Source organism: Meles meles, chromosome 19 (assembly GCF_922984935.1).
Source record: "Meles meles chromosome 19, mMelMel3.1 paternal haplotype, whole genome shotgun sequence".
NCBI classification, from domain to species: domain Eukaryota; kingdom Metazoa; phylum Chordata; class Mammalia; order Carnivora; family Mustelidae; genus Meles; species Meles meles.
This window is the reverse complement of record NC_060084.1, coordinates 57,280,395-57,307,899: the sequence shown is the minus strand read 5'-3', so window position 1 is coordinate 57,307,899 and position 27,505 is coordinate 57,280,395. Positions and strand designations below refer to the sequence as shown.

At 59.1% G+C, this 27,505-nt stretch overlaps 2 protein-coding genes and 1 pseudogene across 5 annotated transcripts; 1 reads left to right on the top strand and 2 right to left on the bottom strand.

Annotated features, from left to right (window-relative positions):
* Window positions 1-477: 477 nt before the first annotated feature.
* On the bottom strand, window positions 478-8,550 carry LOC123930622 (annotated as a pseudogene).
* On the top strand, window positions 8,548-11,227 carry LOC123930796 (ret finger protein-like 4A). The gene is made up of 2 exons (XM_045987119.1): window positions 8,548-8,834; window positions 10,326-11,227. The coding sequence occupies exons 1-2, from the start codon at window positions 8,549-8,551 to the stop codon at window positions 10,907-10,909; spliced, it is 870 nt and encodes a 289-aa protein (XP_045843075.1). The 5' UTR covers window position 8,548; the 3' UTR covers window positions 10,910-11,227.
* A 2,291-nt stretch (window positions 11,228-13,518) lies between these two features.
* Window positions 13,519-27,477, bottom strand: EPN1 (epsin 1). Of its 4 annotated transcripts, none has more exons than XM_045987080.1 (11): window positions 27,325-27,475; window positions 24,236-24,549; window positions 20,305-20,554; window positions 19,244-19,368; window positions 18,808-18,882; window positions 18,159-18,242; window positions 16,661-16,946; window positions 15,930-16,058; window positions 15,690-15,773; window positions 14,227-14,484; window positions 13,519-14,127 (listed from the first exon to the last, which is right to left on the bottom strand). In XM_045987080.1, exons 2-11 carry the CDS (start codon window positions 24,461-24,463, stop codon window positions 13,919-13,921), a joined length of 1,728 nt encoding a protein of 575 aa, XP_045843036.1. In that variant the 5' UTR covers window positions 24,464-24,549; window positions 27,325-27,475; the 3' UTR covers window positions 13,519-13,918. The 4 variants fall into 4 exon arrangements, with proteins under 4 accessions (XP_045843036.1, XP_045843037.1, XP_045843038.1 ...); XM_045987081.1 differs by having other exon boundaries at window positions 15,930-16,040; window positions 27,325-27,474; XM_045987082.1 differs by lacking the exon at window positions 18,808-18,882 and having other exon boundaries at window positions 27,325-27,477.
* Between the last annotated feature and the right edge of the window lie 28 nt (window positions 27,478-27,505).

The following is a 27,505-nucleotide window of genomic DNA, read 5'->3' as shown; positions in this document are numbered from 1 at the left end:
CAAAGGTCCTGCCCTCCGGGCCGCTGGGTTTTACTGGGCCGCAGAGAGCCCCACGGAGCCTTCCCGCCCCCCAACACCTGCCTGAGCCTCCCGCCCCGCACGGCCTCCTGCGGCCCCTGCAGCAGCCCCCTCGCTGCGGCCTCACGCCCGCGTCCGCCCAGCCGAGGCAGAGACGCGGGGCTCGGAGGGAGGCGGGGGCGCGCGTCCCGCCCTGTCCGCGCAGGTGCACGAGCGCACGCCCGTGCCTGCCCCCGGGTTCGCCCCGAGCAGGAGGAAGCCTCCGCCCGGCGGTCCCCGCTGCGGAGCTGCGGGCGGGGAAGCGCTGGTCTGAGGAGCCGCGGTTGCAGGGACGGAGCTCCCGGCCCGACCTCCCCGCGGAGGCGCCCTGCCCGGCCTGCCGGGGTCGCGCTGACCCTCCGCGGGGAGCGCGCGGGCCGCTCGGGGAGGAGCCAGTTTCGTCCCGGGAGCAAATCGCCATCATCGTCCGCAGGTGCGGCGGGGCAGCGGCGGGCGGTTCCCGCGGGGACGCGGAGGGGTGCGGCGGGAGAGCCGGCCGCGCTCCCCAGCCCCGGGGACCAGCTGGGAATCGCGGCTGGGGTCCGGCCTCGAGGGGACACGGAAGGCGCACAGGGAGTCGCGGGGGAGCGCGATAGCCACGTGCCCCCCGCCAGCTCCCGCGCCTGCGGCCTCTCGAGCGGACGGAATCTACCGGGGCGGGCGGGCGGCTCCGGGGTCGCGGGCCCGCGGTCCGGGATGGAGCCCCCGCGGGCGCCCTGCCCAGGAAGGAGTCGGCCTCTCTCCCCCCACGCCCCACCCCTGCTCTCGCTCAAACAAATTAATAAAACCTTTAAAAAGAGCAGAAGACGTGACCCCGGGGGCGCCGGGGCGGCTCAGTCAGCTCAGGTCCCGCCCTCCTTCCCGCCGCAGCACCCAACCCCCACGGCGGGCTCCGCACTCAGCAGGGAACCCGCGTCACCTTCCGTCCCGCCCCCTCCGCGCGCCCTCGCTCAGCCTCCCGAGCTCTCCGGAGAGCTGTGACCGCCGTGCTCCCCGCGGCCGCACCGGGTGCCCGGAGGCCCCCTCCTGTCTCCCGACCTTGGGACGCGCGTTGGCTCGCCCTTCCCCCTCCCGGGGCCGCCCCGAGCGCAGGCCTTGGGACAGTGACTGATGCTGCGCGGACCCATGCCGGAGGCCGGGTAGCAGCTCTTCGACACCAGAAGGTCCGGAGGGCAGAGGCGGGGTCCGCGCACCCGGCGGCGGCCAGAGACCCGCCTCGGACGGAAGCTGCCTTCGCCGTTCAAGTTCCCACCGACCTGCCCCGGGGCGGCCGCCTCCTCCCGGGTCCCTTCCCGCCTCCGTGCGTGGGGCCAGCCTCCAGCTCCCGCAGGAAAGCGCCCCGGAGCACTCCCGGTACGGGATTTCCAGGGTGCCTGCTCCTCGGTGTTTTCTCACCTTTTCCAAATAGTGACCATCCCCCGGGTCAGGACGCTGGTCTTCCTAGACTTTAAATTCCATGCTTCTTGCCATTTACCGCCCGAGCTCTTTTTAGTCGGAAAATACCCCATTTCGAAAGCATATTTCCCACCTCAAAATGCGGGTATCCCTAATCCCCACAGGACCCCAAACAAGACAATAATTTCCCTTCCAAGTCCCCATTCGGCTGGCGTCCTGCACCTCTCGGGGTGTGAGCAGACTCCCCTCTTGATTCTGGGTCCCGCGCGGGTGACGCATTCCCGGACCTGCACCCGGGGCTGAGGGCAAAGCCATGCAGGAGACAGAACGTGCTGACAAGGAACTCAGACTGCCGACGCCCGCCACCCACTGGGGTCTCTGAACGCCCACAGCGACTCCTACCCCTGGCACAACCATACACTCCGAATGAGTTTCCAACAGTCTTTTCACCAAGAAATTGCTTCTTGCTGTCTTTTGTTCACTGTTGACCATGACCTCACTTCCCCCCTACTTTCAGGGCTAATTCTTTAACACTATACTTCACCCACAATGTTTTATTTCAGTTTGAACACTTATGACTTCAAAGAACGCTGTTTAACATTTGCTCATTAAAATACAAATTTCAGGGGCGCTCTGGTATCTCAGTCAGTTAAACGTCTGCCTTTGGCTCAGGTCATGATATCAGGGTCCTGGGATCGAGTCCCACATCAGTCTCCTTGCCCGTTTCTGCATTTCAGTGATAGACTAGAAAATCCGAGTGGCAAATTTACAGATGACAGCTATCAGCGCTCCTTAATAGTACTTCAGTTATCCAATCGATGAACTTCACAGGGGGTCAACCATGTAAAGAAAACCCACAAGGTATAAAGGCAAATCAAACCACTGGGCAACAGTGATTTTCTGTGTCATCCGACCGCACATTAGAGAAGTAGGAGTGAAATGCAGTAACAAAGTCAGGCAGAAAACACCTCTGCATCTGCCAGGTTTCTTACCTGCATGGGTGAAACGAAGCATCTGTCCTCCCGGGGAGTATTTACCCGTGTCAGTACTGGATTCCGTGCCAAGTGCCAGTTCTTCAGTGCGCCCAAGCGGAGATAAAATTTGCAGAAACACTTTGAATATTCCTGAAGAAAGGAGCCGTGTCTCAGCAGCTGCTCTGGTCAAGATATCCTGAACAGTTTTTGTATGTCTGTTTCAAGGTCATCATTTGTGAGTTGACTTTGAGGTCCCCCGGGGCAGCCGGGGTATCAGATTTACCTTCTTAGATCACTGTGCAGGTTGTGTGAAACACTGGTGCGGAGGAGATGGTCCTTGGTACAGTGAGCACAGTGGTTAGCAGAGCTGTCTTCCACTGGGTTACAGGTGATTTGTAACAGCTCAGGGGCGGGGCCTAGGAGCCTCAGGGCTGCGAAGGATCAGCAGGAGGGGCTAGAAGTGGGGAAACCGCCAAAATACGAGACTAGAGGTCTGTATCAACCACAGACGGAAATCTAAAAAGGCAGTGACATTAAAAAACAAAAAACAATGAGGGCACGGATTGCACGGACCACTGGGTGTGGTGCATAAACAATCTTGGAACACTGAAAAAATAAAATTAAAAAAAAAAGGGGGGGTACTCAGCTCATAAAAGCTGACAAAGGTGGCCACCAGCAACAGGACGGCAGGGGCGGCTCTGGTGTCCGGGGGCATTTGTGGGCGCCATTGGGGCCATGAATCCACCGCACTCTCTGGGTGCCTGTGCAGGGACAGACCAGGAGGCCAATACACATGGCGTCAGAGACAAGCCACAGGATGGCCGAGCTTGCACCGGGACTCGAGGATGAGCGGGACCCCTTCCCTTCAGTGTCGGCCCTGTTTCCCCCGTCGTGCACACCCGTGACTTTCACGGGAACACAGCTATTCATTTAGACACTGAACATCCAGCAGATGCCACGGCCACGACCAGTGACCTTGGGGGCTTGTCCTCTGGGCGTCGTGCACACCACCCTCCCCGGGATGAGTGTGAAGAAGATAGGTGTTCAGGACGCAGGTGGAGCCCGTCGTGGGGCTGCGAGCCTCGCTGTGTGCATGAGATACAAATTTACACGCGAGACTGGACAGGCGCTTCCGCAGAACTACAGTCATCAACTTGTAGGGAATCCCTGCAGAGAGAAAAACCAAGAGACTGGCCACAGCCACGTGGGTGAGAATCGTGTGGGAAGGCCTCTGCCTGCATCCATGTGAGACTGGAGAGAAGTTACGGAAGAAGAGGGTGACAGTGGCCAGAGCCCCAATGCCCACCTGGAAAAACAAGATGGTTTTCAGAGTCCCTTTCCCTGTGGTTCTTTGGACATTGCTCTGCAAAGACACGGTGAGCGCTTCAGAGTGGCCTGGAGTGCAGAGTGGGCTGTTGGTGCCTCGTAGGTCTCTTCCCAGTTCTGGGACCTCCTAGGGATCCTGGGCCTTTTCTTCTCCTGAAAAGGGAGACACAGTCATATTCCACAGGAGACCTGACCTGGGGAACATGCCACAGACACCAATTCCACAATTTCACATTATGACTTTGTACTTCTACTTACTTTTTTTTAAATTTTATTTTAGTTAAATTTGATGAATTAACATGGAGTGTATCATTAGTTTCGGAGGTAGGGGTCAGTGATTCATCAGCCTCATAGAACACCCAGTGCTCACTGCATCCCGCATCCCGTGCAGTCCTTGATGCATCCCGCATCCAGTGCAGTCCTTGATGCCCGTGCCCCCCTCCCTCCACCCCCTCCCCCCACCCCCCTCAGTTTGTCTCCTGGATCTAAGAGTCTCTCGTGGTTGGTATTTACTATTACATTCCAACTCTTGACCAGAATGTGAACTAACGTGAACTTAAGAACCGTGTTTGTCGGGGCACCTGGGTGGCTCAGTGGGTTAAAGCCTCTGCCTTCAGCTCAGGTCATGATCCCGGGGTGCTGGGATCGAGCTCCACATCAGGCTCCCTGCTTAGGAGCCTGCTTCCCCCTCTCTCTCTCTGCCTGCCTCTCTGCCTACTTGTGATCTCTGTCAAATAAATGAATAAAATCTTAAAAAAAAAAAAAAAAGAACCATGCTTGTCTTGTGAAAAAATATGATTGACCCACAAAAAGTGTTAAGTTAACATGCACTTAGTAAACAAGTAAGTGAAAGGAGGTGGGCGTACTGTACCTCTCTCAGAATTTAGGATTATTCTGTCACCATAATTCATTAACCTAAAAGAAGGAAGGAGAAAATGCAAACTCATGTTCAAATGTATAAGATCATCTAACTCATTAAAATTGCAAGGAAATCACCAGTCAGCTTTTGAGAACGCTTAATAGTATTTATCAGAGCGACTGGATGATACACCTTCTGAAAAGTCAGCAGCCTTCTGGTTATACAGCAGGACACTAAAATGACCTCGGTGTGACCACAATGTGAATTTCACATCAACTATCGACCGCAGTGGCCAAAACAAAGTTAATTCCCATATCCTGTCAGAAGTAGTAGCAGTAACAGTAGAAACAATGATTATGGTACACAATATTTGTTTCCCTATTTTGATTATCTATCACTACCAGGGATATGAAAAAAAGGTATTACAATGTCAAATGGGAAAAATAGATCACGTATGTTCCACCAAACTACTTCTGAGACTGGAAGATTAAATATAATTCATCTCATTAACATTTTTTCTCTTTCCTTGATGCCTCACATACAGAGCAACACACACACACACGCTACAAAACAAAGAAAAATGACCCCAAAATCTCCAGAGGAATACAGAGGCAATTGTGTCCTACTGCAGTAGGATTTCAGAAAGGGGAAAAAAAATAGGGTCATTAAATCATAATATCATTATACCATTGACCATTTTTCTCTGTGAGCATCTCTTGGTATGTGTTTGTGTGTGTCAGTGGACCTTATTTATGTCAGGATTTTGAAGTTATGACCTGAATTCTACATGTCAATTTTTTTTCTGGGCAAGAAACAAAACTGTTTAATATGCAGATGGCATGACCATCTATGTAGAAATTTTTGAGGCATACGGAAAAAAAACTGCTAGAACCAGTAAGTGAATTTAGTGAAGTCAGGATATAGGTCAATATATAAAAATCAATAACTTTTTTTTATGTTCAGTTAACCACCTATAGTACAAAATGAGTCCTTGAAGCAATGTTCAACGATTCATTAGTTCAGTATAACACCCTGTGCTCATCACAGTGCATGCCCTCCCCAATGTCCACCACCCGGTTACCCCTCCCCCCACCCCTCTGAAACCCCCCCGTTTGTTTCCCAGAGTCCAGAGCTTCTCATGGTTCGTCTCCCTCTCTGTGGCTTCTCCCCCTTTAGATTTCCTCCCTTCCCCTACGACCCTCCGTGCTATTGCTTATGTTTCACGTATGAGTGACACCACATGACCATGGTCTTTCTCTGCCTGCCTTACCTCACTTAACAGAATCCCCTCCAGTCCCGTCCATGTTGATGCAGATGGTGGGTATCCATCCTTCCTGATGGCCGAGGAATATTCTTTTTTTTTTTTTAATATTTTATTTATTTATTTGACAGAGAGATCACAAGTAGATAGAGAGGCAGGCAGAGAGAGAGAGAGGGAAGCAGGCCCCCTGCCGAGCAGAGAGCCCGATGCGGGACTCGATCCCAGGACCCTGAGATCATGACCTGAGCCGAAGGCAGCGGCTTAACCCACTGAGCCACCCAGGCGCCCCCCGAGGAATATTCTTTTGTACATATGGACCACATCTTCTTTATCCATTCATCTGTTGAAGGGCATCTCAGCTCTTTCCACAGTTCGGCTACTGTGGACATCGCTGCTATGAACATTGGGGTGCAGGTGCCCCTTCGGATCACTACATCTGTATCTTTAGGGTAAATACCCAGTAGTGCAATTGCTGGGTCATAGGGTAGCTCTATTTTCAAGTTTTTGAGGAACCTCCACTCTGTTTTCCAGAGTGGCTGCACCAGCTTGCATTCCCAACAGTGTAGGAGGCTCCCCTTTCTCCATGTCCTCACCTACATCTGTCGTTTCCTGACTTGTTAATTTTAGCCATTCTGACTGGTGTGAGATGGGATCTCACTGTGGTTGTGATTTGTATTTCCCTGATGCCGAGTGACGTTGAGCCCTTTTTTGTGTGTCGTGTGCCTCATATGCCTCAGAAATTTCTACATAGATGGTCATGCCATCTGTGTTTCTTGCCCAGAAAAAAACTTGATGTGTAGAATTCAGGTCATAACTTCAAAATCCTGTTGGCCATTTGGATGTCTTTTTCGGACAGGTATCTGCTCATTATGACGTAATTTTTGTTTTAGGTGACATCCAGGTAATGAGGGATTTTTGTTTGGATGATAAAAATCCAGGGCAGGGGGCGGGAAAGAAACATGAGAGACCAGACTGACTTTAAAATTTAAACTTAACCACTTAATCACTTAAGTGAGTACAATCAAGTAATCAAGTAAGTCATTTTACTCACTTAAGTGATTTACTCACTTAATCTTGGTGTCAATGATTAGATCAAGGTGCAAGCCATTAACTTGGCTTGTACGCCATTCCTCTGTGGTGATGTGCCTGACACTCTATGATTTCATGACGGCAATGAAGCCACGGGGCCAGCTTTCCTGAGCAGTTGTCTCAGCACGGCTGGCAAAGAACAGCACAGCTCTGCAGAGCCCGATTCCGGAGGGTCCGTGGTGTGCTGACAGCCCCGTCTTGGGATCACAGGAAGGCTCTGATAGGAAGGAACAGTCAGGGGGCCGTGCCTTCCTTGGAGTTTCGCCAGATCAAACATAATTAAAGTATCTCCAGGCAGAAGGAAGAGTGGGACATTATGTACCTGAGAGTTTAAACCGCAGTGATTTGAAACAGCCTTTCGAGGAGCGGATCATCAGGACGGCCCCAGGCGCCAGCAGACATAAACGTTTGCTAAACGGAGCGGTCCTGGTATCTGAGGAGTCCTGGACATCTGGAGCGGGTTTGAGAAAGCAGGATGGAGGCAGGAAGCCTGCATCAGAACAGGGAGGCACAAGGGGGCCACCTGGGGGACGGCTGGGCGTGGACCCAAATCAGGTGTTAGAGTCACTTCATGTACCAGACGTTGTTAGACATGCCAGCGCTGTCACTCACAAAGCAGATCCTGTCCAGGCTCTTTACACATGGAGGATCCAGGACAAAATAAGTAGCAAGATAGCCAACAAAAACCAAACCTCAACTTTCACTGGGAAGATATATGTATTTTATACTTATATTTCTGAGCTGAATTTCAGAATATTTTTTAAAGATTTTATTGGGGCACCTGGGTGGCTCCGTCATTAAGCTCTGCCTTCGGCTCAGGTCATGATCCCCGGGTCCTGGGATTGAGCCCCGCATTGGGCTCCCTGCTCAGCGGGGAGCCTGGTTCTTCCTCTCCCAATCCCCCTGCTTGCGTTCCCTCTCGCTGTGTCTCTGTCAAATACATAAATAAAATCTTGAAAAAGTAACACTTTCATGATACAATTACCTCCTTTGTTTGTGGTGGCCTGACGTGTGAGCAAAGTCCCACTAAAGGCTGTGTGAACTCCGATGGGATTAGGGAGGGTGTGGGATTAGAGAAGGTGTGGGCAGGGAAGCCTCCCTTATAAAAACCACTCCTGCGGAGCTCACTTCAGAACTGCAGTCAGAGGGAGAACGGGCCAGAGCAGGACTGAGGTGAGCGCAACCCCACAGAATTTCTTTTGCATTTCTCAAATGTCTGCAACCACCTGCAAATACGGAGGACGAACGGGTGGCTGCCAGAGGGGAGGGGAAGGGGGAGGGGCGTGGTCAGACCAGGGGAAGGGGAGTGGGAAGCGCAGGCATCCCGCGGTGCAGTGAGTCTTGGGGAGGAAAGGCACAGCCCGGGGAACCCTCTCAGCACCGCGCCTGAAGCCGGACGGATGGTGAGTCACGTCCTTCACTCCAACCAGCATCAGAAGCCCGGGGCCATGAGTCCTGCTTGCCCGGATGCAGACTGGTTGTAGGGACAGCAAATGACCACACACGTCGAGGTGACAGGAGCTCAAGGCCTGATGTCCCTCTGCTTCCCGGAAGGTCTCACCTGCCGCCTTTCCCCACACAGTGGTCATGGCCGCACACTTGCAAGAGACAAGCAGGTGTCCTGTGTGCCTGACTTACCTGGAGGCTCCTGTGTACCTGAAGTGTGGCTTCGCCTGCTGCCTCCGCTGCTTCGACTCCCTGCAGAGGGAGCCCGGTGGGGAGGGTTTCCGGTGCCCCTCCTGCTCCGAACTCTCTCAGAGGAAGGACCTCAGGCCAGGCACGCATCTTGGGAGGCTGGTCTCCAGGATCAGGGAGTTGGAGCCCCAGCTGAAAGCCGTTCTGCACATGAACCCAAACGTGTACAAGTTCCAAGGTATGGCCTGCCCCCCTCCCCCGCCCCGCAAGGGTCCCGGAAAACGCAACTTGCCTACAGCTCTCCATCACACAAGGGCATGGGAGGCAACTTTGATCTTTGCCTTACTTACCATAAGTATAGATTAGAACCACCTATAAGAAAGGAAGTTTGTCCCTGACCTACACCTAAGGGAAATCACGCCTGACTCTCTCACATCCCTGAGTTAGGGTGTGTTCTCCCAGCTCAGCTGCAGGGCTCACTGGCTCAAGGAGGCCAGGCGGGACCTCCCAGCCTCCCTGGAGCCGGCTGAGTCCTTGCTCCTTCTGGCTCTGTCCCCGCTCTCCTATGATGGGTCCTGAAGAGCGGTGGGTCCCTTGGTCTGAAGGGCGTGTGAGCAGTCCAGTGTCCTTGTGAAGGACAGGCGTAACCTTGTGTTCTGAGAGCACTCTAGCTCTGTGCAACTCTAATTTGGGATGGTGAACCCTGTCCCTGAAACGTGACAAGACTTGAGATGATCAGAAAGGGAGCATCTTTCACAGAGCTGGGTGTTAGGGCACCAAGTTTAAGAGTTGGGCTCTAGTCTAGAGGGCTTCTTTCTTGTTGTTTTTGTTTGTTTGTTTAAGATTTTATTTATTTGACAGAAAGAGAGAGAGGGAACACATGCAGTGGGCAAGGGAGAAGCACGCTTCCCGCTAAGCAGGGGGCCAGATGCAGGATTCGATCCCAGGACCCTGGGATCATAACCTGAACTGAAGGGAGCCGCTTAACAACCGAGCTGCCCAGGTGCCCCCACAGGGCGCACCTGAGGTTGTGTTGGCTCCATCCACGTGGTCCCCTTAGGATAACCTCCTGGTGTGTAGGCAACCCACAAAGTCCCTGTGCTCCCATCTCCCCGCCCTCTGAGCCATGCCCTGCGGCTAAGTCGCTGCCAGACCCCAGCACACCCCTGCTCGTGTCCCTGGGGGCCCTTCCTCAGCCTGGGCTGCCCAGAGTTCACCCGGCTCCTCTCAGGACCCCCAGCCTTGTGTGTTTGCAACCCTAGGAAGCCAAGGGCTGGGATGCATTTGCCTGTTAACAGCAGGAAGCGAGGAAGGTAATTGACAAGAACAAAGACGGGAGCAACTTCCGTATCTAACGTTCTGCACTAAGTATCATAGTGGCCACCGTTCACATACTCCCTGGAGGCCCATTTGTCAATGGAATGTGCACTGGTTTGCATGCTGAGAACACACACGGCCATGGTCTCTTCATGTGTAATCTGTGCCAAAGGAGGGAGCACCTGTAATCTAACGGAGCACTTAATGTGAAGGGAACACCTAGTAGGGGTCAGAGGGACTCGTTCTGATTAGGATCATTCTCTCTCTATATTTGACCTCATCAGGGGCCAGGGACGTCTCCCCGGGGAAATTCTGATCAGGGAGGAAGCACGGAGTGGACAGAAGATGGGCGAGACCTTGGGGCTTCACAGTCGAGTGCATGTTTGCTGATTGCCTTGTTTTCCCTCCCCAGTGGAGGTGACCCTGGATGTTGACACCGCCAACCACTACCTCATCGTTTCTGAGGACCTGAGGAGTGTCGGCTGTGGGTACTCCACACAGACCCGGAGCGCCGGCGCCCAGAGATTCGACTATGCCCTCTGCATCCTGGGCTCCCCTGGGTTCCAGTCTGGCCGCCACTACTGGGAGGTGGACGTGGGGATGAGCAAGGCATGGGACGTGGGTGTTTGCAGAGACTCTGCTGACCGACAAGGGCCCATTCTACTGTCCGCAGAGCTTGGCTTCTGGACGGTGGGCTTGAGAAAAGATCTCTTCCAAGCTAGCACCAGGCCTGTGACTGTGCTCTCGGTGAGCCCCCGCTTACACCGACTAGGGATTTTCCTGGACATGAATCTTGGCATCGTTTCTTTTTATCACGTGAGCGATGGAGCCCACATTTTCACCTTCACTGGAATCCCTGCTGTGGGACCGCTGCGTCCGTTTTTTGCTCCCGGGAGTCCCACCACAGATAGGCAAGGCTTCCTGAGAATCTGTCCTGTGAGGAATCCAGCCGTTGCCAGCTCTCCAGTGGGCTTGGATACAGAACACAGTTTCTAGAGAATTCCCGTGTGCTCACAGCCGGAGCTGGGACCCTTCCTGTTACGTGGACGGTGCAGAGGGCAGACGAGAAACGTGGAACAGTTGGCGAATCATGAGCACTAACCAGACAAGGAAGAATGCCTTTCCAACATGAAGTATCGCACAGTCGTTCTCGTTGGGACTTTCCAGGTTTCTGTTCTAGTGAATGGGTTTGGGCTTTTCAGATCAATTTCCAAATGTGTCTATTTTCTGCAATATTAACTTAGTGTTAATGGAGGTTAGAAACTGAATAAAAACGTGGCGTGGCCTAACGGATTAATGACTTTCTAGGTGATATGTAAGCAAAACCTACAGAGACAGTAAATACATGTGTACGTATGCAGTTCCCCCAAGGGCTGAAATGCACGTTCATGTGTACACCATGTGGAACACGGGAAGAAGGCAGCAGGGCAGTCGGGGGTGGCTTCCACTGAAGGGGGGTGCAGCCTTAAAGCAAGAGATAACCCCTCTTGCAGTGTGTTGGTGCAGGGGGGCAGGGAGGGGGCTGTCCCAGGGGCAGGAGCGACAGGCCTGCCGTCACCAGGACAAGGAGCCGCAGGGAGCCAGCCCTTCTTAGTCCAGTGGTGACTACACTGGGCTAGGAAGCCCCGTCGTGTCTGCCACACCTATTTCAGGCTGCCTTTGTAGGTGGAAGCTGCCCTAGAGGATATGGAAACATGGGGCCATGTTCCAGTAAAACTTTATTTACAAAAATCAGCAGGCAGCCAGACCCTGGCTGGCCCACCTGAACCTGGGCGTCAGGCGCCGACTGCCAGCGGGTTCACAGCCCAGTGCCGGCTGTGTGCACGCAAAGCGCAAAAGGAGCGAGGGGTCCGACGTGCAGGGCTGGGCCGCACGGGGCCACGCGGGAGGACATTCTGCACGGAGGGCAGCCCGAGTTCTCAAGGGAAGGTGAGGCAGAGGCTGGCTAAGACAGGTGAGCGGAGGGCAGCGGGAAGACGCACAAGACAGGCCAGGCTGGAGCAGTGGGCCGCGCGCGCAGGCGCACTGAGAGGTGCCTACGGAGTGGCGAGCACTGGTGCAGGCCTGCGGGCTTGCTGGCTGGGGTCCCACCCTGCAAGCACAGCGCGAGGCGCAGGCGCTCCCCTGACAAGACCCCGGCCATCCCACCCCTGTGGCCCTCGGGCCCTGCAGACACACCCATGACGGGGCAGTCGGAGCAGCTCCGCGGAGCCCCGCGAGCCCCGGGCAGGGACATCTGGACAGCTGCACTCCTTCAGCATGGATCGCGAGCGGCCACTGCAAACGCAGGCGCTACTGAGACGTGGTGGCCCGCAGCTTCTGGACAGACGAAGGAACGCGGGGACAAAAGGCGTTTGGAGCCCAGGGGACTCATGCCGAAGGAAGGGAAAGGAACTGGCCCCAGAGCAAACACTGACACGTGTGACAAGTTAAGAAAGGCAGACCATCGCAGCCTTCCGGAGAGCGAACCGACGTCTAAGTTAAGGGCTGCTTCGGTGTCTTTCCAAAGGAAGTGGAAAAAGGGCCCACAGGGCTCCCGGAAGAAGAGCACCACGGGGTGTGGTGCCGACCAGGCCACCCTGTGCCACCCCGACCCCAGCAACGGCCCCGCGCCCTCCCATGTAAGCCTGGGAAGCACTTCCTGCAAGTCCCCAGTGCCCCCAAGCACTTCCTTCTCTGGGTGGGAGGATGGCCGCTCATCTGCAGGAAGGAGCCCACCCTGACCCCCGTCCCCCCCACTGGACAGCAGGGACACAAGTCCCACCGCCCTTCGCCTGAGCTCCCGCTCTGCCCTCTGTCTCAGCCCCCATCCCCAAGACTTTTCTGGGGCTCACGAGCCACACTCTCAAGTGGGCCACCTCCTTGGGGAGACACGTTCAGCCCTCACCACCCCAGGACAGGGAACCACTGGGCGTGGATCAGCGGAGGAAGACCACAGCCCCGGCCAATAGGTGGCCCTGGGCTCCAGCAGAAGTGGCCACCAGTTTCTCAGGACCGCTGGCTGGACGAGGGACGTGTAGGGAGCTGGGGGCGGAGGGTCATGTGTGAGCCAGGGGTCGCATCCACTGGGACACAGCATGGCAGTGCCGTTGTGTGTCAAAGACACGCCGTCAGGGGCGCCTGGGTGGCTCAGTGGATTAAGCCGCTGCCTTCGGCTCAGGTCATGATCTCAGGGTCCTGGGATCGAGCCCCGCATCAGGCTCTCTGCTCCACGGGGAGCCTGCTTCCTCCTCTCTCTCTGCCTGCCTCTCTGCCTACTTGTGATCTCTCTGTCAAATAAATAAATAAAATCTTTTAAAAAAAAAAAAGACACGCCGTCATTGTCTCAGGAGGAAGCCTTATCTCAGTCTCACCCACAGCTCACCAAGCCTGGGACGACTCCCGACCCCCAAGTGTCATCCGCCAGCCCCCACCCAACAACGCCATCAGCTCCCCAGCCCTGAGTGGGCCACGATGACGCCAGAGCCGGGGTGCTCCGTGGGGCCGACACAGCCCACCCCCAGAAGAGAATGGCCAGGGAAATGGAGACTTCTGAGAAGACTTGAGCCTTGGGTCCCACAGCTGAAGGTCCTATGAATCACGGATGGGAACTTGGGGGAGCCACACCCGTGAGAATTGCCATTTATTCCCGAAGTCGCCAAAATTATCACCAAGGATTCACCAGGGGGTGTGCATGGGGACAAGAAGGCTCAAACACTGATTGAGGGACCAGTTGGGAGAGAGAGGGATGGTGGGGGGACCCCCGGCTGTCCCTCCCCTCTCTAATGCCACAGGAAAGGGGTCCTCCTCTGGCCAGCACCCTTCCCCATCTCCCATGTCCAGTTTCTCTCTGGGGAGGTGGGGTGGGGGGACGTGGAAGAGGGTGTAGTGTGAGCGGGCCCCAGGAGGGGGAGGGTGCTGGGGTTAGGGCGGGGGTCCCCCGCTTCACATGCACTCACAACACTGGTCTCCCAGGGAGCAGAAATGGGGGAAGCCAGGCCAGGCCAAATTCCCCCCCCTCCTGGATTATAGGAGGAAGGGGTTAGTGTTGGGGGCCGGGGGGCCTGGGGGCATCATGGGGGGCAGGCCAGGGCCCCCGCCAAGGGGAGAGATGTATGTTGGTGGTGCTCCAGGGACCGGGGGCACAGGGCTGAGCCGGAGCTGGTTCAGGGTGAGCGTCGCAGGGGGTGCGGGCTGGAAGGGGTTTGTGATGGAGGGGCCAGAGGTCGGGGCTCCTAGAGGAGAGAAAGGAGAGGAGACGCACAGAGCAGAGTCAGGGCTTGGCCCGGGGAGGAGGTGTGCGGACGGGACCGGCCCGGGAGGCCCCCACTTACCACTTGGCAGGAAGGGGTTGGAGGCCTTGGCTCCTGGGGGCACGGGGCCCGGCCGGCTCACCAGTGAGTCCAGGTCGACCAGGGCTGCATTAGGGCCCAGGAAGGACTCCGGAGTCTTCCGTGTGGGTGGTGGCGGCGTGGGAGCAGCTGCAGGTGGGGGGCTGCCTACGGCCTCAGCCAGAGAGCCCCCGACCCCACTCATGTCGAACGCCCCAGGACTGCGGACGGGCACCTCTCCGGCGAGCAGCTCCAGCTCCCCTAGAAGGAGCCAGAGAGGCCGTCAGGGGAAGACGGGAGTGAGGGCCTCAAACAAGGAGGCCTTGGTGCTGAGAGGCAGAGCCCAGGGACACTAGCCCAGGGAACAGCAGCGGATGACCCTCGGGGCAGAATTCCAGAGAGAACCACCAAGGGGACAAGTGTACCCAAGGGGTGCTCACATGGCCCCACAATAACCCCACCAATCCCATGGTCCCAAGCAGCAAGTTCACGGTGAACAGACAACAGCAGACACCAAGGAGCCCAGCAGCCTGGATGACATTCGTTAGCATGAGGTCTGATTTTCTTAAAGAGAGGTTTAGGAACCCCGTCTGACATCGGAAAATGCACAAACTGGTGCAGAGAGAGAAAAAAAAGCCCAGAGGAACGCCAACTGCAGACGGTACAGTGACCAAGTGGGCCTGGGGGCTGGGAGGGGACCACTGGTGCCCATCAGTCCCGCGTCCTCCTGCGGGCCCACGTCCCTCAAAGACCAACACGGAAACTCCTGTGGGAGGAGACAGCAGGCCCCTCCTGGTGAGAGGCTCCCATGTCCTCCTGACACCTCGCAGGGAGGGGTCTTCTAGTGAAGACAGAGCCAGCCTGGACTCTGCCAGGAGAAAGATACGCAGCAGCCAGGACGCCCGCAGGCCAGGTACCCCATGGACGGGAGGGCCTGGCGGGAAAGATGCGCTGAGCCCTGAGGCCCCAAAGGGCAGCCGAGGAAGGAGACACTCGCCAGAGGCCCCCTGCAATCACCACACTGCTGGTGACACAGGGTGCAACCAGCCGGGCCCTCAGAGACACCCAGAGAAATGTTCCAGGGGACAGAGAAATCAGGTCAGCACGTGGGGAGGCTGCAGAAACGGAACCCTTTGCACTAGTCCTGCAACTTTTCTCAAGTAAGAGACCGCTAGAAACAAAGTTAAAGCTCCTTTCCCAGCATAAACCATCCAGCTCTGAAAACACAGCATGGGCGCTGGAGCCCGTGAGGGCTGCACTCAGAAGCACACCCCCTGACCTGGCGGCCCCTGCGGTGGGGGAGGGAGCCGACACGGGGCATGGTGGGGATGTGGCCTGGTGAGTGGGGCATGATGGGGGATGAGGGGGGTGCAGCGCGGGCGTGACCTGGGGCAGGGCACGGTGAGGGTGAGGACAGGGCTGTGGATGGGGGATGCAGCAGGGCTGAGGGGGGCGGGGGGGCTCACCCGTGCTGCTCCCGGAGGCCGGCAGGGCCGTGCGCAGTCGGTCAAAATCCGAGAACTCGTCGGGCTCCGTGTCAAACCCCACTGCTGTAAGGGCGCAGGACGCCAGCTCAGCTCACTGAGGGAACCAGCCTCCTGCTCCCCCTGCACCCCCAGCACCCGGGACACCAGACACCCCACGCTCCCCCACACCCACACACACACTCTGACCCCCTCAGCTGAACCCCAGAGCCCACCACGTACCTGCGGTCCCGTTGGTGCTGGGCTTGGCAGGTGACCCTCCCCAGGGGTCTGAGAAGGCCGGGGCCGGAGCCCAGGGATCTGAGGCCGGGGGTCCGCCAGCCGGAGCCCCACCTGGGTGAGGAAGGCGGCCTGTGAGAGGCCGGTGGCTGGAGCATTCGTCACCTCCTGGTCTGTGCCCACCAGCCCGGCCTTCCTTCTCAGCCCAGCCCTCCCGGAAGTCCTGCCCTGCCCCCGTCCTGGGACACAGCGGGATGTCCAGGGGACTCCCAGCACAGCCCCCACCAGCCACTCCCCCCTGGTCCCCACCATCTAGCACGGGTACACGTAACTGATGGGCCTGTGCCCACATGTCCCTTCCAGGCACAGCCCTCCTCAGCTGTAAGGCCTCTGGAAAGTCCCCAAGAAGCTCCCCAGCCGGGGAAGGGGCCTTGGGTGTGTGCCTCACCTAGGCGAGCCCAACCCCCACCCCCACACCCCCTCCCAGCCTGCCTGGACCCAGCCTGACCAGCCGCACCATCCCGACTCCGCCCGAGCAGCCTCTCCACAGCCCGACACCCCCTGGCGCCCTGCCCTTCGTCCTTCAAGGCTCCCTCACCCACCCTTCTCTGGGTTGTCTTATCTGAGCCCTGCAGCAGCCTGTCACCCCCTTGACCGTATCTGCCCTGTCCCCAGGGTGTGCCCGAACTGCACACTGATGTCGAGGCTGCAGCAGGCAGGCAGCTGGCACTCACCGTCAGCGCTCCCCCACGGGTCAGGTGTGGGCCCCTCTCCAGCTGCAGGGGCCTGAGTCCCACCCCAAGGGTCAACGGGGGGCCCCGCAGGAGCAGCAGGCCTCCAAGGATCCCCAGAGGCTGCTGTAGGCGCCGGACCACCCCAAGGATCAGCAGCTGGAGGGACGGGGCCCCCGCCCCAAGGGTCCGAGGTGGGGGCGCTCACGGGCGCGGGGCCCCCCCAGGGGTCCGAGGCTGGCGGTGGAGCTGGGGCCGTGAAGACATCAGCAAGATCCATGAGAGACGACTGCAAGACACAAAGGGGAGACCGCATATGCGGCGCACGCACGCCAGGCCAGGGCACTGGGAAGAGAAACTGGATGAGAAATGGCTCCAGAATGAGAGGGAGCCGGGGCACCCTGGGGCGAAGAGCCACCACCAGCAAGAGACAGCCAGGGTCGTGGGACAGAAGGAGGCGGCCTCCCCACCCCCAATCCGTCCACCTCCCCCACCAGCCCAGCCCCAAACACTGAGTCTCCCCGGGTCCTGCCCCCATCCCTCCACCCACTGCCTGGTTCCCACTGGGACTGAGGAGGGAGACCAAACCCAAAACCGCCCCTACCAGCCTGGCCCGTGCGGCTCCCACACACTCCGGAAGGTATGCCCGGGGTTGCCCACCCTGTCTCGGGCCACTGGCTGAGACCCAGCATGCGTCCCACGTCTCCGCACACGCCGGGCTTCCTGTGCTTCACGGGAGCAGCATACGTGTCCCCGTGTCCCGGGGATGATCCCAACCAACCAGAGTGGCCGGCGTCTCGGAACACGGCGCAGCTGCGCCGCCCATCCCCACAGCAGAAAGGAGCAGGGTGCTGGAACCGACCCTCCTGAGCTGTGAGGCACCAGGGAGACCCTCTGGCCGAGGCCGGAAGGGTGTCTATGCTCCTCCCGTTGGGGCTAGCCCCATGACCCACCCCACCGCGGAGGCCGACTGTGCCACAAAGACGCTCAGGACTCCCACAGCCCCTGGTGTGAGGCCACAGAACAAGCCAGCTCGGATGCCCTAGCCGGTGACTGACCTTGGCCCTGATGTGCGGAGGACACCCGTCCACCCTCAGGGCCAAAAGAAGGGTTGAAGCTGTGTAGACAGAAACACCAGCAGACATCACCTGTCTCCACTGGGGAGACCGGAGGCCCAGGAGATTGGGGACCAGACTGGTCTTGCTCATGCACCGAGCCTCTGAATCCGGGGTGCGCACGGACACTGAGAAGGTACCCAGACCACGTGCGCGTGCACGAGCTCGATGCCATCCCCTTCTCGCCCAACCAGGCTGCTCAGCAATGAGGACCGAACAGCACCAGCAGCATCTCCGACAGCAGGGACGGACAGAGGTCACACCTCGCGCACTTAGTGCTCCGGGCACTGACGGAGCGCCATCCGGTCTGCACACGTCCATGAGAAGACAGCGGCCTGCCCACGGCCCCAGAGCGCATGCAAGCAGGGTGGCCTGCCCGTGCTCACCTCCTCCTGGCCGCCGGTCTCCCTCCTGCTCTCCTCTATGGCCATCTGAAGCCTCAGATCATCCCCGCGGCGGATCCGCTCTTCCTGTTGGGGTCACGGAAGCGGGCAGGGAGGGAGGGTGAGAACAGGAGCAACCGGGCTGCCCCCGCCAACAACAACCGCACGGTCCCACCCAAACAAAAGTGACAAACTTAAAATGCGATGTGAACAATGTGTGGGAAGAGGGAACGGGGAAGAACGTGCAGTCCACAGGATGGGGACACAGGGGTGATGTGCGGGAGACGGGCCTGGCCCGGCACGGCTCTGACAGGCTCGGGAAGCATGGGGCCCCGGGGAAGACGGGCCCTCACGCGGAACGCCTGACTCTGGGGTGTCGACTGCACTGAATGGAGGTGACCAAGCCCTGGGCTGTGCTGGAGGGTGAGGGAAGGGCTCCCTCGCCACCTGGAACAGCCACAAGGCATCTGCCTCCCATGCTGGGACTGCACCCATCTGAGAAGCCATGGGACACAGGTCCCGCTGCTGAAAATGCGTGGCAGAGCGTGTGTAAACTGGGGATGGGCTGGTGGGGGGTGAGGAGGGGCAAGGAAGCGGGGGCCTGGGGAGGGTCTGAGGGGAGCCCTGCGGAGGGCAGGGAGGCTGCTCTGACCTTGTCGTGCTCCTCTCGGCTCAAACTAAGGGCCAGCTGGAGCTGGACGTCGTCCTCGGGGCCGCAGGGCGGGGGCTGGGGAGAGAGTGTGTGAGGGGCCGGGCGGGACGCCAGACAGAGGAGGGGAAGGGAGGGAGAAGAGGAAAGACAGACACACACAGAACAGAATGGAGGAGAGCCAGGGATGGACAGAGCCACAGTCACAGTCACAGAGTAGAGCACCGACGGCACCGACGCAAAAGAGACAAGAACTCCCAGGACAAGGACAGAGGGTGGACAGAGAGGGGAGAGGGGAGCAGCCAGACAGATCAGAGAGGGGGCGCAGGGGCAAGACGGAGAGCACCGGCCCTCAGGAGCCGAGCAGTGAAGGATGGAGACGGGATGGCAGAACCAAAGTTTAACCCCTGCCGCGCCCCACACCCGCCTGGCCCACTACCTGGTCCGCCTCCTCCTTGCTCATGGCCAAGGCCAGCTGCAGCTGCAGCTCCTCCTCCCCGCTGCTCTGCGGCCATGCCTGCTCCGCCTCGGGTGGGGGCCCAGAGCCCACCGCTGCTGAGGAGGCTGCCGAGGGGAGAGTCAGCTGAGACCCAGGCAGAGACAGAGAAGGGGGCCCGCAGCCCAGACGGCAGGCTTCCACTGGGGCGGGGGGCGGACCGTGAGCTGGGCTTGTCCGGCGTCCCCGGGAGCCCACCAGGAGGGATGGAGGAAGTTCAGGAGCCTCGGAGCCCACACCCCTGGTTCCCACGCGGCACGCCTGGGGCCTGCACAGAGCCCGGGGGGGTCCCACAGAGCTCCCGCGTGTCCAGGGCCTGCATTCCCAGGGTCCCTGGAGATCTTTATGGCAGGACCAGCCGGGCGTCAGAGGAAGAACCGCACTGCACCCAGAGCCCCCCAACTCATGCTGCCGACACAAGGGATGACGTGGAGTGAAGGCAGGCGGAACGGAGAACGGGAAGGGGTGATCATCTGGAAGGAGGCATGGGCCGGGCGCAGGGAACTAACAGGCAGAGGACGGGCTAAGCTGGGGCGCAGCACCCGCCAGCCCCTCCCAGCTGGCCCGCCCTGGTTCTGGCCTGAACGGTCCCCCTTTGGAGAGCCGTCCCCAACCTCCGACCCTGGGCAGCCCCTTCCAAGTCCTGTTCTCTTTGTTGCAGGCAGAGTGCCCTCACACAGGACCGCGGACGAACCCATCTGGAAGGGCCCAGCCTGCAGGCAGAGGCACACCGGGCCCTTGGTGGCTCTCGGTTAACATCTGAGAGTGAACTGAACAGTTCTCAGCTCTCGGGTCCCACAGCAAGAGGGACGGGACAGGCAAGGACCGTCGTGGAAGGGGAGAGCCTGCATCTGGGACTCTGGCCCACCTGGCCAGGAAGGAGGGGAAGCGGGAGGCTCGGCGGCTGGGCACTGGGCACCTGGCAAGGAAGCCGCCAGGGCTTCAAGAAGAGGGGCGGGGCCTGCCGGGAGGGACCTGGGGTGGGGGGTTGCTGCAGGCCTCACCGGTGGCGGTCTGCGCCAGCTTCTCCTTGGTCTTGAGCGCGTGGGCGCGCTCCTCCCGCAGCCGGTCCTCGTCCCGCAGCAAAGCCACCAGCTGTTTGGCCTTCTCGCGCACGTTCACACCCTGGTCTTTGCCGTCGCGGTCCACGTACTGGAAGTCCTTCAGCGTCTGCACGGCGTACATGTTCTCCTTGCACTGCTGAGACACACGCTCCGAGCCCGTCTTGATGAGGTACTCCATCAGGGTCATGGCCTTCGGGGCGGGGGCACACCGGTCACTCACGTGGTGGCCGGGAACCCCGTCCCAGCACCAGCCTGGGGGTCACCGGCTGGCAGGTCAACCGGTGTTGACGGCGGACACCACCCGGCCCCGAGAAAGAAGAGCACCGCACAAGCTGCCACCTGAGGGGCCAACCCCAAAGACGCGGGACACGTGGCTGCGCTCACACCAAGTGTCCTCGATGGGGACGCTCGCGGCCGCTAGGAGCTGGGGGTTTCTTAACGGACACAGGCTTTGTGTCCAGAATGAACATTCCGTGGATCCAGGTGGCGGGGCGGGTGCGGCGCCTGGGAACGCACCTGCTGCCCCGGGACCGCACGCACGCTCTGTGAGGGTGACCTGTGCCGCATGGCGTCCACATGTGTCTCAACAGACAGACAGACGGAAACAGGGAAGTGCAGCCCCACCCGCACTTCCCTTGGCGGTCAGAGCCCGCTCTCGTTCTCTAGAAGGACCCTAAGGAGCGTGGCCACAAATACCCACTCGTTCCCTCACGCTCCAGAGCAGTCCAGGACACGGGCACGCGCCACCTTCTTTACTGTCCCGGAAGTCCGGAAAGTGTCACCACTTCCAGCGTGAAACTTCACAAGTCTGAGGACAACAAGGGGGCGATTCCCTCCCCCAAATTGGCAGTCCGGAGGGAGGCGCCAAGCTGCTGGGTCTGGTCAGGCCTCGGCTCTCTGCAGGGACACACGCGTGCTGGGAGCAGCAGGACACCTGGCGACAGCCGCTGCCTTAGAGATCAGGAGGACAAATTCTCATTCCAACAAGTGAAAATTAAATGGCAGAGAAAACCGCCAGTCCTCGGACAACAGAGTACCTCAGAGTGTGCAGGGGGCCCCTGGGGCCACACGGGGCCCAGGACACCCCCCAGAGCACAGCAAAACAACACCGGGAGGTCCTGGGTGCGGAGCTGGGCGGGCAGCTGGGGGACAAGCTGCGGACGGCACCGTGGGTCATTAGTGACGTCCCACCGTCCACGGGCGCCCCACCTGGATCTGGCCGGCTTCCCAAAGGTGTGTGAACAGCAATCAGACGTTACTCTTTAACCAGTCCGGAGACGTTCATGCATCACGGCAGGAGGGAAAGCGGCACCCGGCGGGCGTGGGGGACAGGCAGGCTCCCTGAGTCCTGGGCCAACTGTGCTCGGACCATAGCGGCCGCACCCACACCCCACACCAGCCTCCCCGCAGGCCAGTTAAGCTACATGAGAGCAACAATCCACCTCAGTCTGGAATGGGACTCGCACCCAGCGAACTCCGAGACCTCGTTTCCAGGGCCCTGGAGACTTTGGCAGCGCAGTTAAACAGACCACGAAACCGGAAACAACCCAAACGCCCACCGAGGGCCAAACACTCAGGCAGGACACACACTGTGCTCGCGGGGCAGAAGCGGCCCCAATGCAGCAAGGTAGCTCAAGAGACCTCCCAGACGCAGCAGACACAAAAGACCAGGAGTGGGAGCCCACGGAAAGTTCTAGAACAAGCTTGGCGGACCTAAGACACCGCAGGATGCTTCTGGGGAAGGGGCGGCGGGGACACCCTCCATCTCATGTGGGTGCTGGCTCCACGGGGGTGTGCATGCGCGAGAGCTGACCAGGTTGCACACTCAATAGTGGGGGCCACAGCGGCAAACGTGCAAGTTCTCAAAAGCAAGCAATGGGACAAGCCAACAGTCCCTGTTAATTTCTAAAACCGCTGGCTCCCGGACAGTGGACGTCAACACGTGACAGCTGGTCTAAAACAGGGGCCAGCGAACTTCTTCTGAAGGGCCCACGTGATCGATTACCCAGCTTTTCGGGCCACAAGGCCCGGGCAGCAGAGGGGAGGCAGCCACACAGGACCGGGCCTGGCCCTCCCGCAGAGCTTCACCTACAACACGGGCGGCAGGCCGGATTCAGCCCTTGGGCCGTCGTGTGTTCACCTCTGGTTTGAGAAAAAGACCTTGAGATCCTGATTGCTCAGAGCAGGGCGGAGACGTGGCCGAGCAGAAGAGCGGGCTCTGGGGCTCCTCTCCCCCCCTGCCCTGGGTGGCCCTGGGCCTCCTCATGCCTCTGTGGCCCCACCTACAAAGTGGGGAAAAAAAAGTGGGGACATTTCATGGAGATTCTATGCCCACAGCAGTGTGTCTCCGGCTGCGGTCCGGGCCCCTCAAGACTCCCCTCCCCCAACACGATCCACAGGCCCCACCAACTTCTCTCAAAGTTTCAGGAGGCCCTCGTGGTCCCGTCCCCTCGCTTCACCACCACACGAAGGCTCACCCAGACCCCTCACCCTTGCCCTAGACCGATGCCACCCAGTCCTTCACAACAAGCAGCCACAGAACAGACCCAAGAGAGAATCCACGGGAATGAGGACCCAAACCGGGGTTGTCGGGATGGGCGTGAAAACAAGCCAGAACATTTCCAGATCTCAGAAATGTGGGAGCCAATGAGAACCAGGCCAGCCCAGGGCCCAGCTGGAGTCCATGGAGCCAGCGGCTTCATCTGCCTCATCCACAGCCACACACCGAGCAGACCCTCAGCTTGACACTCGCTGAAGAAAAAGCAGCAGGAGGACTGGCCACCACTGCTGACCCTCGCTCCAGCTCCTCGCCAGCAGTCGGACCCTCACATGGCAGGAAGTCCATAGGCCGCTCTGAGCCACACAGCCAGGAGTGGGACCTGGCCACCAGCCCCAGCCTGTGCCTGCTGCGACTTCTTAACCCACGGGGAGGATGCCAGGTCCCAGGCGAGAAAACAGAAAAACTGCTCACTGAGCGTTGCCCAAAGTCATGTTCCCTTTGACCACAGCCTGCAGTCTTGTCTGTTCACCCGATGAGGACACATGCATGCATCTCTAAGGACCAGCAAAAGGGTTCCCGTGGAGAGCATTCTGTCCACGTTTGCCAAAATGACATGTGTGTGTGCCCCTCGACCCAGAAATCCCAGTTCGAGACAACGGCGAACACGCAAGGCTGCTCATGGCAGTCTTGTTAACAAAAGCAAAACATCACAGACGGCTCAAAATTCAGCACCGGGTAGCGGGCAGTTGTTAAAAAAGGAAAGGAAAGAAAGGCCGGAGAAAGGACAAAAGAAACAAAGAAAAGAAAGAGAAAAGCTGATAGATCTACACTTTGACAGGGAATGATCTCTAAGACACAGCCTCATCTTCCTTTTCAAAACCGCGCCGCAGCTCACCCATGATGAAATTCACCAGTTCTCACAGCAGCTCTGCGTTCTCATAACTGCCTGCGGCCACGTCACCACTGCAGACACAGAAGAGCTCCACGGCCCCTGAGTTCCCCGGGGCCCGAGGACATCCACATACACGCCTGGGGATACCAGCTGCCTCGGAGAGGGAACTGGGCTCCGGACACACAGAGGGACAAACACGGGGCACCCGCTTTGGCCTTCTCCATGGACAGATCTCACAAATGTACCACGTTTTCAAAAAGAAGTTGGAGTCCTAAGACTCACCATTCTCCAGCCCACATGCTTGTCACCTCGGTTAAAAGAGAAGAGGGTTGAAAGGAGAGAGCTTGCACATAAAGAGCGAGAACGCCAGCTCCTCCACAGCATGGGGGAGGTGGGCCGGGTGGTGCCCCCGCCTGAGCCCAGGGCCCGCCCACGCAGTCGCGTGCCCAGGAGGGCCCGCCGCAGGCCCAGGCACTGACCTTGTAGACGTGCCTCCAGTTCTTGCCATGGTCATTGAGACGCTTCCAAATCATGCTCATGATCTCGGAGAAGGCAACGACGTTGTAGGTGAGGTCAGCGATCTCAGACATCAGGGAGCTGGATGGGCCCCAGGGGTCGTTGCTCGTGGCTTCTCGGACCTTGATCTCAGCCTCTGAGTAGTTGTGGACTATGTTCTTCATCTGGCGCCGCAGTGACGAGGTCGACATGGTGGCAGGCAGTGGCGAGGGCGGTGAGCCCCCTGGGGTATGGCGAGGTGGAGGATTCGAGGAAGACAGTGGCAGGGTCACCACATCTGAGAAGGAAAGACCCTTTGGAGACACAGGCAGGACCTGGGGCTGCACAGCCTGCACCTACACCCTTGTGGGGCTCCTCACTGCCCCTGGGGCCCAGAGGGCTCTGGCCCTTGTTAACCCCCATCTTAGTCACCCGGTCCATCTTTCAGTTCCTCAAACATGCCCAGCTCCTTCCTGCTTGGGGGCCCGGCTCAGCGAGGCAGGGAGGCTGAGTGTGCAGTGGGGGAACCACAGGAGGGGGCAACGCAGCACAGCATGTCCCAGCCGGCTGCCTTGGCCGGGGGGCCAGGGACTCCTGCACCTCAGTTTTCTCCTCGAAGAAGTGGGGTTCGTTCCGTAACCCTGGGAGCTGAGAGAACTCAGTGCGTGGGAAGTGCGCTGTGACCGTGGGCGGTCATGAGATGGTCACCTTGCTCTTCCTCTCCCTCACCACCCAGATCACGCCCACTCACCCTGAGAACTCTGTTTAAGCTTCCCAGATTTTACACACCCAAACACCGTGCTGTTTCCCAGGGGCCCCATGGGTAGACTGAGGCACCCTCGTGATTTTATACTCATCTGTCTGCCCTCGGGGCTAAGGCCAGCCCGCGAGCCCCATGGGGACAGAAACCACATCTGTATGGACATGAATTTTCCCATCAGAGCAGCTGCCCCCAGAAGAGCCATTCAGTAAACCACCGGAAGGAGAGGAAGGAGGGAGAACAGGAGAGACCTCTGGAGCAGGAATAGAGCGGGCAGAATCTGAGACGGAAACAAGGATACACAGGGAGACCATAAAGGGAGTAGACAGGCAAGAGGCAGGCAATGCCGGGGGACAAGGTGTCCCAAGGGTGGGGGAGCTGGAGGCTCAGAAGGAGAGATAAGGACGAGCAGAGCAGCTGCCTGGGTCCCAGCCATGTGTCAGGTGCTCGCTGACCAAGAGACGCCCATTATCCCACCCAACGCCACCAAGAGTATCTGACTGATGAGATGACGGGCGCTCGTGGAGGCTAAGCACTTCCACCAAGGTCGCACACCACGCACAGCAGCACAGACTGCACCTCTGGCTCGGACGCCCGAACCTACACTTTTAAACCAACCTGTGCTGGGAGGAAAGTGATGGGAAGAAAGAAGAGGTTGGGAACCAGGCAGACAGGGACGATCACAGCAAGCCGCCACATGGCTCTAACCCTGTGCCAGGCACTCTTCCCCGTGGTTCACACACAGTGACTCATTAAATGCTCCCAACTCCATGATTCACAGCACCTCACAGGCAAGGAAACTAAGGCACAGCAAGAGCCACTCCCCTGCCCTGGCTCCAGAGGGAACTCGGACCGCCACAGTCCACAGCCACACCAATGAGCCCTCCGCAACATACCCAAGTCCTGGGACAGGCAGCTGGCCCCATCTCTGAACTCAGGCTGGAAAGCAGGGCACTTGGAGACACATGTGAAAAGCCTGGTCAGGGGGCCGAGCAGGCCAGCCAGACACGCTGAGAGGAAGAGCTGGTGGGACTGACACAGAGGACACAGAGGGACGGGAACGAGACAAATGAGGGGAGAAAGAGGCACAGAGAAACCTGGGCAGAGGAGCTACCCAGCTACCCAGAGACTCGGTGAGCAGAAGTCACAAGAGACAGAGACAGAAACAGGGTAGACAGTGAGGCAGACGACAAAGAGGAAAGACTGAGACCCAGAACGAAGAGACAACAACCTGACGCTACAGACTTACAGAGAAAAAACCAAGACAGAACAGAGAACACTTCACTGGGGCCCAAATCCTGACCAAGAGCTACCAACAGGGCAACCTCCTTGAGACTAAGTTTGCGAGACTCTGACACGAAGGAAAGAATTCCTACCCTGCAGGCTCGGTGATCAAATAAGACAGGTACATACAGTGCGTGGGGCCCTGCCCCACAAAGAGTAGGAGCTCCATGAGGCTGCCCGCCCATTATTATCAGATGCGAAGAGCATTTCCCAAAGGGTGGTACCAGAAGACGCCCCACTCGAATGCTGTGAAATAGTACCAAAGTGCCCTAGAGAACAGCCGATAAGGCACCAAAGCTAAAACTCCCAGTATCGCTTAAAATGGGACCATGCTTTTCAAAACAAACGGCCTCAAAACGCAAGGCTCCGATTAAACAGAGGACAACGATAGGGCAAAACTCCGCGAGGGGTGTTCAGAGGCCTGACGGCACACAGCGTGGAAGGGGAAATTTGGGAGCAAATTTGGGAATCCGGGCCGGCCAGCAGCTGACAGCAGCGCCAGCCGGCGCCGGGCGTTCACTGTACCACCTCCGTGAACACGCACGGCCCTGCCGTGAGAAGCCACCCGAGGAACACTACCGGCCGGCACGCAGTGGGCCTGACTGCAGAGCCGGGCTCCGGACTACCGCACCGGAGACCCGAAAACCTGCGCGAGGGGGCACGTCCCAGACCGAGGCGCGTGCGCGCGCAGAGGACCCCGGGCTCGCGGGGACGTGCGCGGGACGGCAATGAATGAGAAACGGGGGGAGAGGATGCCCGGAGTCCCCGGCAACTGCAGACGCGGAAACCCTGGGGGAGAGAGAGGCAGAGAGCAAGAGGCGCACAGCCGCCACCCCGACCACCGCACGCCGACACCGGACACAGGCAGGCGCACGGGCCCCGGCAGCACCGAGGCCCGGGCGCAGGCCGGCGGGCGCCCGATGCCGGCCGGCCGGCCTCACACACACAAAGGCCGCGGGGCTGAGCCGGGGGTCACACGCGACGAACGCCCGAGCGCCCCGGCCCGCCGCGCCCCCGGCCCACGCTCACCTCGGCCCCTCACGCCGGGCTCCGGGGGGTCATGGCGGGCAGCCCCCTGCCCCCGCTCGGCCTCGGTGTCGCGGGGCGCGCGCCTGGCCGCGGGCGGCGGACGCGGAGGCGCAGTCGGGCGCACGCGCGCACGCACGGAAAGGCCGCACGCCGACGGCCCCGCCGCCCCGGCGCCCGGGAG